Source organism: Aethalodelphis obliquidens, unplaced genomic scaffold, assembly GCF_003676395.1.
Source record: "Aethalodelphis obliquidens isolate GAN/ISIS:26980383/991018 unplaced genomic scaffold, ASM367639v1 scaffold25, whole genome shotgun sequence".
Taxonomy (NCBI): Eukaryota; Metazoa; Chordata; class Mammalia; order Artiodactyla; family Delphinidae; genus Aethalodelphis; species Aethalodelphis obliquidens.
This window is the reverse complement of record NW_020837969.1, coordinates 17,225,016-17,244,220: the sequence shown is the minus strand read 5'-3', so window position 1 is coordinate 17,244,220 and position 19,205 is coordinate 17,225,016. Positions and strand designations below refer to the sequence as shown.

Here is a 19,205-nt window from a genome sequence, read left to right as displayed (position 1 = left end):
CTGTCGCTAGGATAAAGCTGTGCCCTCCCAAGTACGACAGTGGTTCCCTGGACACAGTTTTATTTTCATTTTCAATTATTTATTTTTTGACACATACTATTATGTTCGTTTCAGGTATACAACATAATGATTCAACACTTAAAGGCTGTTTTTAAGAGGCTGGTTCTGTGTCGTCAGGCTCCTCTTTTCCAGCATCAGGAAGTTGCTGATGATTCACGGGAGGCTTGGACCCCCTGCTTTGTTCCATCGCTGAGCCACCCCACGCTTCATGAGGTTGGGGGGTCAGTGGACTGCAAACACTAGAGGCCAGTGTAAGAGTGTGCTGGACGGAGCAGGCAGGCATCCGTTAAGAAAGAAAGAAAAACCGCCTGTTGCAGGTTATATGATCGTTTATCTAAAAACCCAAGAGGTCAACTGAAAACTATTTAGACTGAATAAGAGGGTCCATTACGGTGACCAAACACAAGCATACAAAAAGTGATCATGCTTTAGGAAACCAGGCTTCAAGCAGCATTTGACTTACAGCTGTAAGGCAATGCTTATTTTAATTGGCCAATATTACAGCAATTGTTGGAGAAAGAATGGAGAAGATGAATGCAAACAGAGAATCTAATAATAAAATTCCTTCTCACCCTAGAGACAAAGCAGATGGATTTTTTAGTGAAATACAACCTATAAAAAATACAACTTTGGCAGTTTCATTTTTCAGATTTGGAGGCATCTTGTGATTGTCTCATTCAAGGATAGTAAGCCTGTGACAATCCTGGAAAGCCCCTATATCTCTTGTAACCCTCGCTCCCATCCCAACAGACTGCATTAGTTCCTAGGGCTGCCATAACGAAGTACCACAGACTGTGCGGCTTAAACAACAGAAATGTATTTACTCACAGTTCTGGAAGCTAGAAGTCAGAGATTAAGATGTCAGCAGGGTTGGCGTCTCCTGAGGCTCAGATCCTTGGCCTGTAGATGGCTGTCTTCTCCCAGAATCTTCACACGATCTTCCCTCTGTGTGTGTGTCTATATCCAAGTTTCCTCTTCTTAAAAATAAGAATACCAGTGATACTGGTTTAGGATCCTCCCTAATGACCTCATTTTATTGAATTACCTCTTTAATTACTCTTATTTAATTACCTCTTTAATTTACCACATTTTAAAGTACTAGAGGTTCGGACTTCAACATCGATTTTTTTTATTGCAGTATATTTGATTTACAATGTTGTGTTAATTTCTGCTGTACAGCAAAGTGATTCAGTTATATATATATGTACATCCTTTTTTATATTCTTTTCTATTATGGTTTATCCCAGGATATTGAATATAGCTCCCCTTGTTATACAGTAGGACCTATTGTTTATCCATCCTATATGTAATAGTTTGCACCTGCTAATCCCAAACTCTCACTCCATCCCTCCCCCACCTCCCTCCCCCTTGGCAACCACAAGTCTGTTCTCTATGTCCGTGAGGGACTTCAACATTTAAATTTGGGGGGAAGTGGGGGGACACAACTCAGACCATAACACAGACCTAGGATAAGTTTAGACATGTAAATTTAGCTACAGTATATGTGACAGAAGTTTGGGAAAATACAATTCCAAAATTATTTTCTATATACCAGTTAACCAATTTGAAAATATAATGGGGGAAAATTTCATTCATAATAGTAAAACAAATACATAAGCAAGTAAAAATAAGAACTAAGTTTAACAATTAACAAATAAGACTTACATGGAAAAAATATAACTATGTGTTTATAACTATATAAGTGCTTAACTATAACTTAACTAGTAACTACACACACACGTCTATACACATACACATACAAACACACACATAGGTAGCCCAAATTTAGCTAAAGTATATTTGACATAAAATACACTTAAGAATGCAGGCTTGGGATTACAGAATTTCAAAATTGTTGTCCTAATACCAGCATTCACCAATTATAGAATATAATGGGGACATAAAAAGAGACTTGAACAAATGGAAATATATATAACTTTATGACACATTCTGGGATAGGAAGACTTAATATTGTGAATATGACCATTCTTCCCCCAAATATAAATTCGATGCAATCATAATCAAAACACAAAGTCTTTATGAAGGTTAACAAAGTGATTTCAAACTTCATCTGGAAGAGAAAATGTACAAGCATAATTAACATAAGATCAATGATGGGGGCATCCCTTGTCCAAACAAATAATAAAACATACTATAAATCAGTACCAGTTAATGCAGTGTGGTGTTTCTATAGGTATAGATAAAAAGATCAATAGAATAAAATAGACAAAACTGAAACAGACCCATGTTTGTGTGTAATTTAATACACATTAAAAGTCAATTCAGAAAGATGGGAAAAGAACCAATCATTTAACAAATGATAATGTGCCACTCATCATCCGGTTGGAAACATAAACATAAAATTAGATTTGTAATTTGTGAACCAAAACCAAAAAATGACAGATGGATTTAAAGCCTAAACAAACCAACAAAATTATAAAAGTTTTAGATGAAAATATAGAACACGTAATTTGCTGATTTGTGGCAGAGAAGGTCCATCTAAGGGGATATAAAACCCAGATGCCATGAAAAAAATTACTGAAAAATGTAATTGCTAAACATTTGTTGTATTTCTTAAAGAAAGGCACCATTAGCAAAACTAAAACACAAGCAAAGGATTAGGAGAAAAGTCTGCAGTATATATAACACCCAAGAGCTTATTATCCAGAACATATTAAGATTCTACTATAGTAAGGCAATAAGAAAAAGAACTCAATTTTCAAATACAAATGGCTAATAAAAACATAAGATGCCCATCCTCAATAGTAATAAAAGGAATAGGAATTGAAATAGCATAATGAGATCCCCCCTCCCAGGTTGTAAAAATTGAATAGATTAGTCACGTCCAGGACTGGTGGGTGGGAAGAAATGCGTAGGCTCCTGGGCTCCCAAAGAAAGTAGAATTGGTTGTAAATAGGAACAGCTTTGTTGAATTGGCAGCATTAATCAAAATTGCTGAATATCATGGCTTTGGCTGAATAATTTCATTTTTATCTACGTATCTGTGTTATAGAAATACTCATGGGCATAAAGCTATCTGGATAAGGACAGTTATTGCAGCATTTTTTTGTAAAGGAGTTTTTTAAAACAACCAAAGTATCTATAAACAGGAGCAACATTTGAACTATGGTGCATCATTACCATGAAATACTTTATAGCTAGAAGCGTCGGGGACATGGAAGGGTATGTTTATTATTTTTATCATTTCCTGTCCTATATAGTTCTGTGGTGGTTTAAACTATTTTTTAATGGATTAATTAATTTTGGAAAAAAGGTCTTTTTGAAATAAAAGGAAACACAGGTGGAGTAGCTGAGTGCAACCCTCATTAATGTCAACTCTCTTCATATGTGGTGCCTTTTGGTCTCTCTCTCTCTCTCTCTCTCTCTCTAGTAAACAAGCAGCAGAGGCTTGTGGGAAAGAGCTGCTGAAGGATTCTGGGCTCTCCTTGTGTCTGAGGCTCCCGAGGATTCGAAATGTTCACGCCAGCCTGCGTTCAGCTTTTAAGGATTCATTACAATTTTGGCTGTTTTCTTTTCACGGCTACTCCTACGGCAGCCACCTACCCCTCCCGACTCCTTCAAAGGGTGGAACAGACTGTGTGTTCCCTCTCTCCGTGGAAAGGGCTGCAATTCCGTCCACCTGGCTGTTTTGCCATCTTAGCTCTCTGTTATCAAGCCTATCAGGTAAGTCACAAAGGACTTGCCTCCCGTCTTGGGAGTTTCTGAGGAGTGACTTTATGGTCAGGGGGCCCTGTTGGAAAGCTAGTGATTTCTAGTGAAATCTAGTGATTTCAACAGCTCATTTTAACCGGTAGAGTGAGGGTTCGACCCAGAGACATGGGTGTCAGACAAAACCTGGATTAAGACTTCCTACCAGTCTGCCTTTGGGCCGCCTCATCCATAAAGTGGGGCTGAAACTAACCACACAGCCTCCCTTGTAGGTTTGTTGTTGATACAAGGAACAAGAAATGCATGTTGGGGGTTTTATGCTCTGTGTGGAACACGGTAAGTTCCTAATTAATGAGTATTACTTTCCAGAAACTGGTGGTAGATGCAAAATTTAATAAGACGCATTGTTTGCCCTTGAACTCAGGAGGGTGCAGGAGAAAGAAGCACAACCAGATTCACCGCTAAGTCCTGCATTTTGTTGCAGCTGCTACCATGAAGTATTTGTACTAGGGAAGTGCTTAGCCCTGCCCGGAGCAGGTGAGGTCTGAGCTGAGCCTTGTAGGATGAGCTTGGCCAGGGGTTGGGGGTGGCGAGAGGGCAGGCAGGTGGTGGAAGGAGGAAGGGGACTCTTGGCGGCAGAGGGGGCAGCAGGAGCAGTGGACCCCCGCGGGCGCTGGGCCGAGGGCGCTGGGAGCGTGCTGTTGGTGTGAAGGGCAGGACCGGGGAGCTGTAGATGCCTCCACCTCCCAGCCCCGGGGCCGGAGAACTCTGTAGCGGGAGCCTTGCTGGAGAGCCTTTGAAGGGTTTTTAGTTGGGTTAAGAGTTTTTTGAGAGTTGCATTTGAAGATCAGTCTAATAGCTGGAGAAAGAATGGATTGAGGCGCAAGAAGGAGGGGCAGGGAGACTAACCAGGAGGCTGTGACCCCTTGCTGATGACAGACGGTAACATCGTGAGCCGGGGCGGGGAGGGAGGGATGATGGCAAAGTGCGGCGGCCTTGACTCATAGCCGGCAGGGAGAGCCCGCAGGACGTGGGGGCGTGTGGAGTGAGGGACAGGAGCTGCAGACCGAACCCCAGGCCCCAGCACAAGAGGGAAAGCCAAGGTGTCAATTTCTCGGAGTCCGGAGGGGCCCCTGATGCTCCAGCTTGGATCTGTTTTCTGGCACAGTCCCTCCTGAACGCTTAATCGAGTCGTATGTAGGGCAATGGGACTTCTGAATAAAAGAGGAAGGAGAAATTTCTCCAAAACCTTCCAGGCACCGGGGAAGGAGCTGGCCTGCCGTGGGCCCCTCTGAAGGCAGAGCAGCCTCCCCACTGAAGCCCCAGGGCTCTCACGTCTCAGCTGCAAGACAGACGCCGTGTCCAGCAGGTACAGGGCTCGGTGTAGAGCCGGGACAACCGAGGGCAGTGGTCTTGTTAGTGAGAGCCAGTGAGAGACCTGCTGGGAATGAAGAGAAATACTTAAGGGGCGCTTTTTACAGACAGAGCATTATAGCTGCACTTGAGCTGGTGGGCAGAGCGCTGGTGATGTTTGGACAGCTGCGGTTAAATGTGACCCCATCAGTACCCGCAGGATTGCGCGGGGCCTGCTTGAAGTTGGTAATTTCGTGAAACGCCGAGCGTTGGGGGAACTCGATGAGTGGCTGCTATAATTGACATTTCGCCCTCGCCCTCGGCGCCGGGAAAAAGCGCAGCGCTTCATGACTCCGCCAGGGGGCAGGAGAGGTTACATTACACAGAGAATTGTTTTTAAAAAAGGAAAATCCCCAAACTTTCCCCCCCAAATCTGTTCTTCCTCATGAAACCGAATCCTCTAGCTGCGGCGTCCCAGGCGCCCGCCCCTCGCCCGCCGCCTCCCCTGGCGCCCCTGCCCTCGCCCTGCGCTTTCCGCGCGCCTCGGACCTGCTGTCCCCCGCACCTCTGCCCCACCCCTTGCCCTGAAGATGAAGGTCTGGCTGCTGCTGGGTCTTCTGCTGGTGCACGAAGCGCTGGAGGACGGTGAGTTGATCCCGGACCCCCACCCCGCCCCCAGCCCTCGTCGTCCTCCAGGTCTTCTAACTTTAGACCTTCCGAGGCCCAGCCCTGGAGCCACTCCCTACTCCATGCACCTGCCCCCCCCCCCCCCAGGAGGGTCTCCTTACCTCCCTCTCTCCACCTCACCTCGGAGCCCCTGGGACGGTGGCAGCTGCTCTGACCCTTAGGATCCCCACCAGAAGCGCTCCTGCGCTCCTGGAAAGCTCTCGGCAGCCGGCAAACGGAACAACCCCAGGCAGCCCCTGGTCCAGCCCCCAGTGTCAACGTGTCTGTCTGGGAGCGGCGGATCGTTTCCACCTCCGCGCGGCGTTCGCCCCGCTGCTCGTGAGGGCGAGTGCCACATAAACTGAGCCTTTTGCAAAATTCGAAGAGTCCTCTTCCCCCATCTGCAGTCCTAGATTCGTTTCATAAACCAGCGTGGGCTTGAATCCTGCGAGATGTGCCTAAGTCTTAGACCAGATAGTTCTGGGTATCAGACCTTCTCCAAACGACTCAAAAACCCACCACTGTTACACTTCTTATCGGATTGGAGGGGAGAAGATGAAGGACATGGATCTATGTACACCATATGGGGGCCCTTGTGCCGCTGAACTTTTTTGAATGTGTGCCTGTCCTGGGCCCACCCTGTTGTGTGGACTCACAACCACAGGGCCAGACTTTATTGTGTGCGTGTGTGTGTATTGTTGTATTTCTATGTCTATTATCTATATTTCTGTTGCCATTTAATTGTTTGGTTGGCTCCATTATTTTTCGATTGGTGTTATTCGTGCAGTATATTTTGCATCTGTTACATCCTGGTATCCTGAAATCTCCCTTGGAATTCTGCTCTGCAGTCACTATTTTTGCTGGTTTTGGTTGAAAAGCAGCTTTTGCTGTTATGCAACTTCCCGCTGGGGCCAGCTCACCCTGGCTCACATCTTTCATCCACTACTCAGTCCTGACCAGTTCCTTTCTTTCCCATGAAACTAGAAGCATTGGCCAGAAAAAGACCACATTCTGGTTTGCAAAGTCCAAAATGGTTGTGGGACTTGAAGTTGAATGTGAGGCTCCTTAAGCCTAGAGCCTTGCTGGATAAAGTGTAGGCAATGCTTCTCCTGGGAGGGGCGGGGAGGAACAGGTCCTCTTTGCCTAGAGAGCAGTTGGCCTGAGTTCGCGGTGTAAAATACAATATTAAATTGCTCCTGGCAGGTCCTCGTATGTGATCGCTGAAGTGATGGAAATGTAGTATTTGGTATCACTTTTTGAATAGGGCAAGAGACGGTCAGACAAAATAATTTCAAGTGGCCCATTCGCTTAGTTACACAGTTCACCCAAGATGCCTGCTGCAGGGGCTCGGGGGGCAGCCTCAGCCTCTGCCTCCTGAATCTCTCCCAGCTAATGTGTGCCCAGAACATGATTACAAACAGCTGCCTGAATCAATTAGCATCTGTTTGTCAAACATAATTTATACAAACGGTATAGATTTATGAGACACAAAGTTGAACACAGACTGAATATTTTATAAGAAATAATTGATAAATTTTAGATGTGATAATAGCACTGTGGCTTTGTTTTTAAAAGTAAAAAGTAAAATATATAGTATAAACTATTTGTGAACAAAATATTGAACACATAATTAGAAAAGTAAATCTGCTTCAGTAAAGTATAAAAGTTTTTCTAAGCCTGTTAAGAATGTTTTCTCGGGTTTGAGTTAACATGTGGCTGGCTGGGACCAGGAACTGAGAGTGGCTTAGGTGGGGTGCCCTTCCAGTGCCAGCCCTGATTAACAAGTCGGAATATGGTGCATTCCTGGGTCATCCCAAAGCACAAACTGCAGACACAGGCCCATGACTCAACTTCTCCCACTGCCTTTCAGTCTTTCCGCTCACTTCTAGGAGAGGTTTTCTAATAGTAAAAGAATTCCCTGTAAGCATATACTGGGTGTACATCTGCTCTAACCCAGCAAAGTTTGCCTGGCTTCATTCTAAAATGCTTTAAATTTTTAGAAGTAATGTTATTTCTTCTCATGAAGAGTGGGAGTTGGAAGGGCATGCCACTCCTGTGGCATGAAAGTGAGGCATGAAAACGGTTAATAGAAGGCCCAAGATGCCACTTAGAGCCAGACGTGGCTCACGGCACCTGATTTTCAGCATTTGTGTGGAATACATGCCACTGTGTTTGTTGATACGGTGCTGCCATTTTTACATAAAAGAGTACAACATCGCAGGTCCTTACCAGCTTTTGTTATCTACATATTTTTACCCAGTGTTGGGAGCAAATGATGAAGTATAAATATTGATTTGTTACTGCTGTTTTGTCAATCTCACGCCACACCCTTGATAATACTAATTTGATCTTCAGTCTAACGTGGGCTTATTTTCGGTCCTGCGAAGGTTCCCTTTCTGGGGAAACTAAAGAGGTTCATTATGATGTGAGGGCAAAACAGCCTGATCTCTAAGAAGGTAAGGGGAGTGACACTGAAAATGAGTCTCTCACCAGCACTTGATATCACTATTGTGACTCAATTTATTCCTTGGATAAAGGATAAAAATTAGTTCAGAAAACCTTATAATGAAAAAATTGTAAAAACTCTCATTGTTCACAAGTGCAAATAATGAATGTTTTGAAGCATTTAGGATCTTGGTCTGTACGTTTGACATACAAAATCATCTCTGATTCTTAGAGCTGAAAAAGAGAAAAGTTTAGGGGCGACAGAGAGACTGGGGCAGTGTGCCAGCCAGAGCAGTGAGAGAAGTTCTGAGGATTGATGGCTGCCCCTGTACAAGGTTATAAAGCCCTGCCCTTGCGGTGCTCTCATAGGAGAGGGCAGGTAACAAGTAAAGGTAACATTTCAGGAACTGATAAGCGGCGTGAAAAATCAATAATCAGGATGTATTCATTTCCTAGAACTGCTGTAACCAAGCACAAACTAAGATGCTACAAGTTCTTAGTTCTCACACAGTCCTGGAGGATAGGAGTCAAATCAAGGTGTCAGTAGGGCCATGCTGCTGCTGAGACCTCGGGCCGAATCCTTCCCTGCCTCTTTCTAGCTTTGGCTGGCGGCTGGTGATTCTCAGTGTCCCTTGGCCTACAGCTGTATCTCCCCGATCTCTGCCTCTGTTGTCACTTGGCCATCTTCTCCCTCAGTGTGTGTCTTCCTCTGGCGTTTTCCTCTGTGTGGAAAGGACACAGGCTCATTGGATTACAGCCCACCCTAATGACATCATCTTTTTAAAAAAATTTTTACTGGAGTATAGTGTTTCTACTGCACAGCAGACTGAATCAGCTGTACATGTACATATAGCCCCCCTTTTTTGGATTTTCTTCCCGTTTAGGTCACCACAGAACATTGAGTAGAGTTCCCTGTGCTATACAGTAGGTTCTCATTAGTTATCTATTTTATACATAGTATCACTAGTGTATATATGTCAATCCCAATCTCCCAATTCATCCCACCCCCCCTTTCCCCCTTGGTATCCATACCTAATGACCTCATCTTAACTTGATTATGTCTGCAAAGCTCCTATTTCCAGATAAGGTTACATTCACCAGTTGCAGGGGCTAGGACTTCAATGTATCTGTTTGGAGACACAGCTGAACCTATAAGATAGGGTAAGAGGATGGAGAGGGCTGCCGAGGGCAGTGTGCATGGGGTTCGGATAGGAGGGTCAGAGGCCAGCTGAGAGGGAGGAAGCAGGTGCTGCTTGTCTGGAAGAAGAGCCACGAAGCCAAGGGCATGAGCTTCAAGGTGTCCTCCTGGTCACTGTGGCTGAAGGGGCATGAGAAGTGAGACGGGAGTTGGCAATGCCCTGTCAGGTATGGGAAGACTTAGGGCTTTATTCTAAATTAGATGAAAGTCACTGGAGGGTCTCCAGCGGAGAAGCGCCCATGGTCTAACTTATATTTTCAAAGGTAGGAGTGCTTAGGTAGAAGCCAGGAGCCTGCATAGGGGGCTCTTTTAATAGTCTAGGTGAGACTGGTTGCAGTGGGTGTAGGGAGTAGAGCCTGGGTTCGGGGTCTATTTTGAGGGCAAAGCCAAGAGGGTTTGCTGCTGGGTTGGACGTGGCTTTGTTAAGAAAGAAGAGAATCCTGTGTGACTCAGGTTTATGTTCTGAGCAACTGGGTGAATAGAGTTGCCATTTGCCGATAAAGGGACACCGGGGAAGGAGCTGATTTGAAAGGGCATCTAGGGCTTCCCTGGTGGCTCAGTGGTTGAGAGTCCGCCTGCCGATGCAGGGGACGCGGGTTCGTGCCCCGGTCCGGGAAGATTCCACATGCCGCGGAGCGGCTGGGCCTGTGAGCCATGGCCGCTGAGCCTGCGCGTCCGGAGCCTGTGCTCCGCAACGGGAGAGGCCACAACAGTGAGAGGTCCGCGTACCGCAAAAAAAAAAAAAAAGAAAAGAAAGAAAGGGCATCTAGAGTTCAGTGTGGACACGTCCAATTTGAGATGCCCACTAGCCTTCCAAGTGACACTGAGTAAGCGACAGAATATTCAGATCTGGATTTAGAGGCAAAGTGAGGACAGGAACAAGGCAGCTCTCAGCGTATAAATGCCGTTAGTGCCAAGGGGACTGGTGAGGCCACTTAGAGACTGAGGAGTTGCAAGGATTCAGCCCTTTGGACTCAGGCAGGAAAGGAAGATGAGGAAGGCTGCCTAACGGACCGAGAACCAAGACAGTACCATGTCCTGGAAGCCAAGCGAATAAAGTGTTTCGAGAGAGTGGTCATTTTGCAGTATATATAAATATGGGATCATTACGTTGTTCACCTGAAACTAATATGTTAGTTGAGCTGTCAGTTACATCTCAAAAAAAAGCGGGATGAACTGCATTCTGATGGATGCTTAGAAAAAAAAAAAGTATCAATCTAAGGTCTTTATCCTGAAATAGAAGTATCTAATCTTAGAAGCTGCTCTCATAAGAAAATGATACTTTAAGCAATGGTATTAAGGGTATTTTGGAGCGGGGTTCCAGAACGGGTAGGGAAAAGAGGCTCTCATCATTCTACATTTTTACCTCCCTACTGTCATTGCTTTCTCAACTTCTCGTATTCTCGGAAAAGTATATGTGTTCCTATGGGGTGTTTCATGAGGCATGGAAAAACGAGAGTGGGGTGTCCCAGTTTATACAACTGGTTAGGGGAACCCCTGAGCTACCCAGCAAATTTCTAGTGTGGATATTTAGATGCTGCTCTCAGGTCAGACCTTTCCCCTTAACTGCCCATGGAGAGAAAAAAGCGAACGGCTTCAGATCTTTGATGTGGATGGCTGTGTTTACAGGGAATCCGTATCTAAGCAGCTGTCAGTGATTCTTCTAATGAATTTATTTTCTCCTCCCACACAGTCTCATAGAATTAGAGAGGTTAATAGTCAGGTCACCTGTATTGAATAAGCTTTGATTGCAATCAATCCTCAGCTGATGCTGAAGAATTAGTCTGTTGCCCTATGCACTTCTGGTTGTGCAGCATTTACTCATTCATTTTGGAGACGTTTTTTGACCAGCATCTCTTCACTTGGGGATTGTAATGTATGCCTTGGAAAAGCATCTCCAGCCCTTCCAGGAAGGTTGTGCCCTCATCCCGGGCATCAAGTTCTGTTTGACTTGGAACTCCTTGTCAAAGCCCGTGACCTACCAAACAAAGAAACCTCTTAGATAACGGTGCTGTGCCTGAGATTCATGCAGATAAAGTGAAAATGCTGATCTTGAGTGAATTGAAAGCCACAAGACAAACCAGAAGAGACGCTAGATCTGGTTTTTCACTGCTGCCTTAGTAACCTTGGGTGAGCTACTTGGCATCTGTGGTCTCAATTTTTCACCTGTAAATTAGGAAAAATAATGAGCTGCTTTACCTCCATCACAAGTTTATCATGGAGATCACCCTGAGACTTTACGAGACAACCACAAAACAAGCAGCACCTCGCTTGCTCTTACTGAGGGTCAGACACTGGTCTCAGCATTTTAAACATATTAACTCGTTTAATCCCCACAGCAATCCATGAGATAGTCATTATTACCATATAATTCTCAATCTACAGATGAGGAAAGTAAGAGAGAGGGTAACTTCCCAAGGTCACACAGTAAGTCAACAATGACTTCAGGACCTAAAGTCTGTAATGACATTTAATGGTTTGTGACTTTTGTCATTTATTTCTCTAAAATATACTGGGCCATAATCTCAAAAATGCAATGGTGATGGACTTTCACTTTTGTATATCTACATTGTGAATGCTTAAATTTTTTTAGGCCTTTGGAAAATAACTAATTTACTTAGTTAGCCTGAAGAGTCATTCTTTGAAAAAGATAGACATGGGATTGTGGAGTCGCTCAGTCCTAGGACTTGTCCGTGGGACCACTGGTCCGGCTCCTTGGACTGTGTGTCGCCACTGTTAAACCATGGACCAGTTCCATGGCCAGGCAGCTGGACCGACCGATGGGCCTATTTGGTCAAAAGGTCAAATGATTTTTCAGGGATGATAACACATTTGAAGGCGTAATACCCATAACTAGTTAATCCAATATTGCTGAGTAGCATCACCACACGGGATCTGAGAGCTTAGAATCAGGGAAACTGCGTGGGCTGCCTAAATTCCCTAGGATTTACAAACTGTTGTTGTCATTTCCAATAGCTTGAATTCCTGTTCATGATGAAGAAAAAACGCCAAATTAGACATCAATCCAGAGGTCCATGACTCTCACAGGCATAGTTTTTTTTTTTTTTTTCTTAGTCTGCGGGCCTCTCACTGTTGTGGCTTCTCCCGTGGCAGAGGCGCAGGCTCCGGACGCGCAGGCTCAGCTGCCATGGCTCACGGGCCCAGCCGCTCCGCGGCTTGTGGGATCTTCTTGGACCGGGGCACGAACCCGTGTCCCCTGCATGGGCAGGCAGACTCTCAACCACTGTGCCACCAGGGAAGCCCTCACAGGCATAGTTTGACCGAAATGCTTGCAGGGCACAGATGACTTGGACAGCATCATGGTAGGCTTTTAATTTCTGCCTTAAGAAAGAGACAGTGACTTTTACCTATTGTAGCAGTGAGGCTTATGCTTCACAATTGATGTTGCTGGATTAGAATATTTCTGTGGGTCTAATATGTTCCCAATGATTACAGTGCTCTTCCTTCTGGGAGGTTGCGGAAATGTGTGCATGGGCACCCCTGCCCACCCCCATCTGTCATTAGAACGCTGGGCATAAATAAACCAAATGTGCAGGGTCTGGGGAAGTCTTGACAAGCAGCAGGTATTGGGACTCGCCTTGGAGACTAGGGCTCAAGGGCACAGTCCCGCTCCCCAGAAGGACTGAGAAGGCTCAGCAGGGCCCGTGACCCAGAGGAACCAGAGTAGAGGAAGGGTGGGAGATAAGAAGAGACACAGGGGCTTCCCTGGTGGTGCAGTGGTTGGGAGTACGCCTGCCGATGCAGGGGACACGGGTTCGTGCCCCGGTCCGGGAAGATCCCACATGCCGCGGAGCGGCTGGGCCCGTGAGCCATGGCCGCTGAGCCTGCGCGTCCGGAGCCTGTGCTCCGCAGCGGGAGAGGCCACGAGAGTGAGGGCCCCGCTACCCGAAAAAAAAAAAAAAAAAAAGAAGAGACTCAGACCCCGGGAAAGGAGAGGTCACAGATGGACCTGGAGTCATGGAAAGGCTTGCGGGCTCAGGCGCGACGCAGCCACACCCAAAGAAGGCCACGAGCCAAGGACTTGGTGTTGATACTGAGCTCACAGTGGGGTTGGTTCCAGAGTCTGAGCAGGGCTGAACCAAGAGTGGAGGCCAAATGGCTCCTGTTTCAAAGGGCAACACTCCAAAGAAGCCAAGTTCATCATTACACAGTTGAGTTCACGTCAGCTGAGTTTTGGGACAAATCATCAGACTGTGGCTCCATGAAGTGCTCACCAACTGCACACACACCAGTGAACAGCCCAGATCAAGACACAACGGTCCTGGCAGCCCCTCTCCTGTCCCCTCCTGGTCATCCCCAACCCTCGCAGGAAAGCCACCGCCTGACTCCTCACCTCAGAGATTCAGACCTGAAGTTTCTAAAAAATCAAGTTTCTAACATTTATAAATCTGGAAACCTGCATTTCTGCCATCCTGGGAGAAATCAGATCCTGGAACCCTGGACACTCGCTCCCTCCAGGCAGCTGTCCCTTCGGGAGGGCGTGGCCTCTCCAGGCCCACCTGGCTCACCTCATTTTGTCACCAGCCTGGTCTGTGGTTGCACAGAGCTTGCAACACTTGCCTTTTTCTGTCTCTTGATCCCAATTTCAGTGTCTCTGTACTCTTGACCATCCAAGCCCTTTATACATCAAGGTAACATTAGATAAATAAATACGAACATCAAAGAGGGAAAAGAATTTTCTCCTGATTTATCATATTTCTCCATTTTATACAAATGCCCTGTAATTCCCTCAACTGGCCAAGGTTTGTGTAGTTATCTATTCAAAATATCTACAGGCTGTTGATCCTCATGTAGTGAAACGGGGGTCAGGAGACCTGAGTTTTACTTTCACATCCTGTCACTGGCCAGCTTTGTGCAATTTAACTTTTAAGGCCTCCTTTATTATTTTTTAAAATGTATAACATGAGGACCTTAAACAATCTCTCAGGATCTTGTAAGTTTGGACGTTTTGTAATTCTGTGGGCTTATAGCAAGGTCACCTTGGAGCTGATGCAGACAGTGGGGCAAATGAATTGCTAAGTCTCCTTCTCTTTGCTGGGTGGATACAGCATATGGCCGTGCGGGCTGGGTGGACAGCTGAGATTTCTGGAACCCAGAGGTATTCCAAGGGCAGGGCAGCATTGTCTGTAGAGAAGGGAAAAACAGCGGTAAGAAAATGGACTTAAAGGTCATCAGTTCTTACCACCATTTGCCAGCAATTCTCAACAATGTTGGTGATGAAATACTCCTCCCCCCAGTGTATTTTGTTGGCTAAATTCTAAACCTTTGCTAAAGTTACCATTGAGTTTTAATAATGTATATGTATGCTTTAAATGAACACAGGGTTAGTACTTATTTCTTACTGAGCCTTGTATTCTCCATGGATGTTGTCCGCCCTGACACACACAGGCACCACAGTACGTACTCATTTGGGAGAAAGTTTGTGATGGTTTGAAATCTTCTGAGTGTGCTTGCAGTGTAGTCTGTGTCTCCACTCCCTGGAGACTACATATTCCTGGGTTTAAACAATTGGTTCAAAATGAACAAAGACAGCACTGAGATGGCAAGGACCAGAAACAGACCTCGAGAGGCTTCAGGTCCACCATTCTGGGTACCACCTTAGAGCTGGTGAGACTGAGTGTGAACCACAAGAAAAATTCAGTTACTAATTGGTTTAAAGCTAAAGAATGAACCAAGAAAATAATGATTATTCCTGAAAATAACTTTGACATAGGAGGAGAGGGATATTAAAAACGATCTGTTTCAGGGGTTGAAGACTCTGGGTATGTTAACCACCAAAGTCCATTGTTCTCTCCTCATGTTTGTACCAGTTACGGGTCAACATCCTCCCAAGAACAAGCATCCAAAGGAGCCCGGAGAGAACAGAATCAAGCCTACCAACAAAAAGGTGAAACCCAAAATTCCTAAAATAAAGGACAGGGACGCCGCTGATGCAACACCGAAGACACAGTCTATAATGATGCAAATGACAGATAAAGGTCGCTTTCAGAAACCCGCTGCAACCCTGAGTCTGATGGCAGGGCAAACTCTAGAGCTTCGATGTAAAGGGAGTAAGATCAGATGGAGCTATCCCGCATACCTTGACACCTTTAAGGACACCCGCCTCAGGTAAGCCTTTTCTTTTACTTGTGTTGGCTGGAGGATTTGGTTTCGTACCTTTGCTTAATATCACCTTGTGTCTGACATCTACCATTTTACTCTAGCAGATTATAAAAATGGAAGCTCATTGAGCAAAAGCCATTGGTTTTATTGCTTCACCCAGTTAAAAAAAAATTATTGCAAATCCTACCAACATTGTTGAAACAGTGAACTCTTAAAGGAAGCCGTATGCCAGCCGTAATTAAAACTGTGAGGTATAGAGGTAGAGATTTAAGAATTCATACTGTTAAAAATAATGGACTCAATGCTTTGTCATTTTTTAAGTAATTGTAATGAAAACTGACTAATGGGAGATTCCTATGAGCAAGTTGACCAGAGGTGAATTGCTTTTGACCTTTTCAACTTCTTCTGATTTATTTTTACTTTTCCAAGTATATAGTTTTTATATTCAGAGGCATCCGCTGGTAAGAAGGCTAAAGATTTCTCATGTTTGAATGAGTACCTTCAGGAAAAGTGGTTAAGATGATTATGAAAACTATGAAAGGCAAGGAAGCAGAGCATGTTTTAGAGGGTGCCAGGAACGGCCTATGGCGTTAGGGGGTGTTTTCCTGTGTATCTTTGGGGAAGCCCCCTAAACTCCCTCCCTCAGTTTCCTCTGGCAAAGAATGAAGGGGATTGGTCTGTGTGCTTCCTAAGTTTCTTTCTAGACCTTTCTTCTTATGAAAGGTCAGGATATTCTTCATATGATTCAGGATAGAGAAACAGCGGAGATCGTCTGTTTGGGATGATTGGAATGGGGAGAAGAAAGAATGTGGCTCTCAGGCATCCATCCCAAATGCTGCATGTTCAAAAGAGATTCCTATTTCCACACACACTCCACCTGCTTGGGTCTTCATCTCCCTCAAGGACACCACCATCCACTCAGCTGCTCAGCCTGAAAACCGGGGCGCATCCTTGCCTCTTCCTCTCTCCCTCACTCCCCACATCCAATCAGTCACCAAGTTCAGTCACTTCAATTTCCCTTCCTTCCATTTTTATTGAAGTAGAGTTGATTTGCAATGTTGTGCCACTCTCTGCTGTACAGTAAATTGACTCAGTTATACACATAGAGACATTCTTTTTAAAAATTCTTTTCCATTATGGTTTATCCCAAGAGATTGGATATAGTTTCCTGTGCTATACAGTAGGACCTTGTTGTTTATCCATTCTAAATGTAATAGTTTGCACCTACCAACCCCAAACTCCCAGTCCATCCCTCTCTCTCCCCGCTCCCTGTTGGCAACCCTAAGTCTGATCTCTATGTCTGTGAGTCTGTTTGTTTTGTAGATAGGTTCATTTGTGCCATATTTTAGATTCCACATATAAGTGATATCATATGGTATTTGTCTTTCTCTTTCTGACTTACTTCACTTAGTATGATCTCTAGTTGCATCCATGTTGCTACAAATGGCATTATTTCATTTTTTATGGCTGAGCAATATTCCATTGTATGTATGTACCACATTTTCTTTATCCATTCATCTGTCGATAAGCATTTAGGTTGTTTCCATGTTTTGACTATTGTGAATAGTGCTGCTATGAACATAGGGGTGCATGTATCTTTTTGAGTTGTAGTTTTGTCCAGGTACATGCCCTGGAGTGGGATTGCTGGATCATATGGTAATTCTATTTTTAGTTTTCTGAGGAACCTCCATACTGTTTTCCATAGTGGCTGCACTAACATTCCCACCAACAATGTAGGAGGGTTCCCTTTTCTCCACGCACCCTCCAGCATTTGTTATTTGTAGACTTTTTAATGACAGCCATTCTGACCGGTGTGAGGTGATATCCCATTGTAGGGTTTTTTTAAACATCTTTATTGGAGTATAATTGCTTTACAACGGTGTTGTTAGTTTCTGCTTTATAACAAAGTGAATCAGCTATACATATACACATATACCCATATCTCCTCCCTCTTGCGTCTCTCTCCCACCCTCCCTATCCCACCCCTCTACGTGGTCATAAAGCACTGAGCTGATCTCCCTGTGCTATGCAGCTGCTTCCCACTAGCTATCTATTTTACATTTGGTAGTATATATAAGTTTATGCCCATTGTAGTTTTGATTTGCATTTCCCTAATAATTAGTGATGTTGAGCATCTTTTCATGTGCCTACTGGCCATCTGTATGTCTTCTTTGGAGAAATGTCTACTGTCTTCTGCTCATTTTTCAGTTGGGTTGTTTGGTTTTTTTGCTGTTGAGTTGTGTTACCTGCTTGTATATTTTGGAGATTAAGCCCTTGTTAGTCACATCACTTGCAAATATTTTCTTCCACTCTGTAGGTTGGCTTTTCTTTTCTTTTTTTTTAATGATTTCCTTTGCTGTGCAAAAGCTCATGTTTGATTAGGTCCCGTTTGTTTACTTTTCTTTTTATTTATATTGCCTTGGGAGGCTGACCTAAGAAAACATTTGTACAATTTATATCAGAGAATGTTTTGCCTATGCTCTCTTCTAGGAGTTTTATGGTGTCATCTTATGTTTAAGTGTTTATACCATTTTGAGTTTATTTTTCTGCATGGTGTGAAGATGTGTTCTAACTTAATTGATACACATGCAGCTGTCCAACCTTCCCAGCACCACTTACTGAAGAGACTATCTTTTTCCCATTTTATACTCTTGCCTCCTTTGCTGAAGATTAATTGACCATACGTGTGGGGGTTTTTTCCTGGGCTCTCTGTTCTTTTCCATTGATCTGTATGTCTGTTTTTGTACCAATACCACGCTGTTTTGATTACTGTAGATTTGTAGTATTGTCTGAAGTCTGGGAGACTTATGCCTCCTGCTTTGTTTTTTCCCTTAGGATTGTTTTGTCAATTCTGGATCTTTTATGGTTCCATATAAATTTTTGGATTATTCTAGTTCTGTGAAAAATGCATGGGTAATTTGATGGGGATCGCATTAAATCTGTAGATTGCTTTGTGTAGTATTGCTATTTTAACAATATCAATTCTTCCAATCCAAGAGAATGGGATATCTTTCCATTTCTTTGAATCCTCTTTAATTTCCTTTATTAATGTCTTATAGTTCTCAGTCTTTCACCTCCTTGGTCAGGTTAATTCCTAGGTATTTTATTTTTGTGTGTGTGTGATTTTAAAAGGTATTGTTTTTTTACATTCCCTTTCTGATATTTCATAGTTAGTGTAAAGAAATGCAACCGATTTCCGAATGTTAATCTTGTATCCTGATACTTTGCTGAATTCATTTATTAGGTCTAGCAGTTTTTGTGTGGAGTCCTTAGGGTTTTCTGTGTATAGTATCATGTCATCTGCATACGGTGACAATTTTACCTCTTCCCTTTCAATTTGGATAGCTTTTATTTCTTTTTCTTGTCTGATTGCTGTGTTGAATAGAAGTGGTGAGAGTGGGCATCCTTGTCTTGTTCCGGATTTTAGCAGGAAGGCTTTCAGCTTTTCACCATTGAGTATTATATTGGCTGTGGGTTTGTCATAAATGGCTTTTATTATGTTGCGGTATGTTCTCTCTATACCCACTTTGGTGTGAGTTTTTTTTTAAATTAAGAATAGATATTGGGGCTTCCCTGGTGGCGCAGTGGTTGAGAGTCTGCCTGCCGACATAGGGGACACAGGTTCATGCCCCGGTCCAGGAAGATCCCACATGCTGTGGAGCAGCTAGGCCCGTGAGCCATGGCCGCTGAG

The 19,205-nt window shown here is 44.2% G+C and overlaps 1 protein-coding gene across 2 annotated transcripts in view; it reads left to right on the top strand.

Annotated features, from left to right (window-relative positions):
* Positions 1-5,495: 5,495 nt before the first annotated feature.
* PDGFRL (platelet derived growth factor receptor like) overlaps positions 5,496-19,205 on the top strand; it is a 47,345-nt gene continuing 33,635 nt past the window's right edge. Inside the window, exons 1-2 of one of the 2 annotated variants that reach the window (XM_027122692.1) lie at positions 5,496-5,727; positions 15,223-15,520. In XM_027122692.1, the coding sequence (XP_026978493.1) occupies positions 5,673-5,727; positions 15,223-15,520 (353 nt within the window). In that variant the 5' untranslated portion in view covers positions 5,496-5,672. The remainder of the gene's footprint in view (positions 5,728-15,222; positions 15,521-19,205) is intronic. The other variant, XM_027122694.1, reaches the window with a different exon arrangement.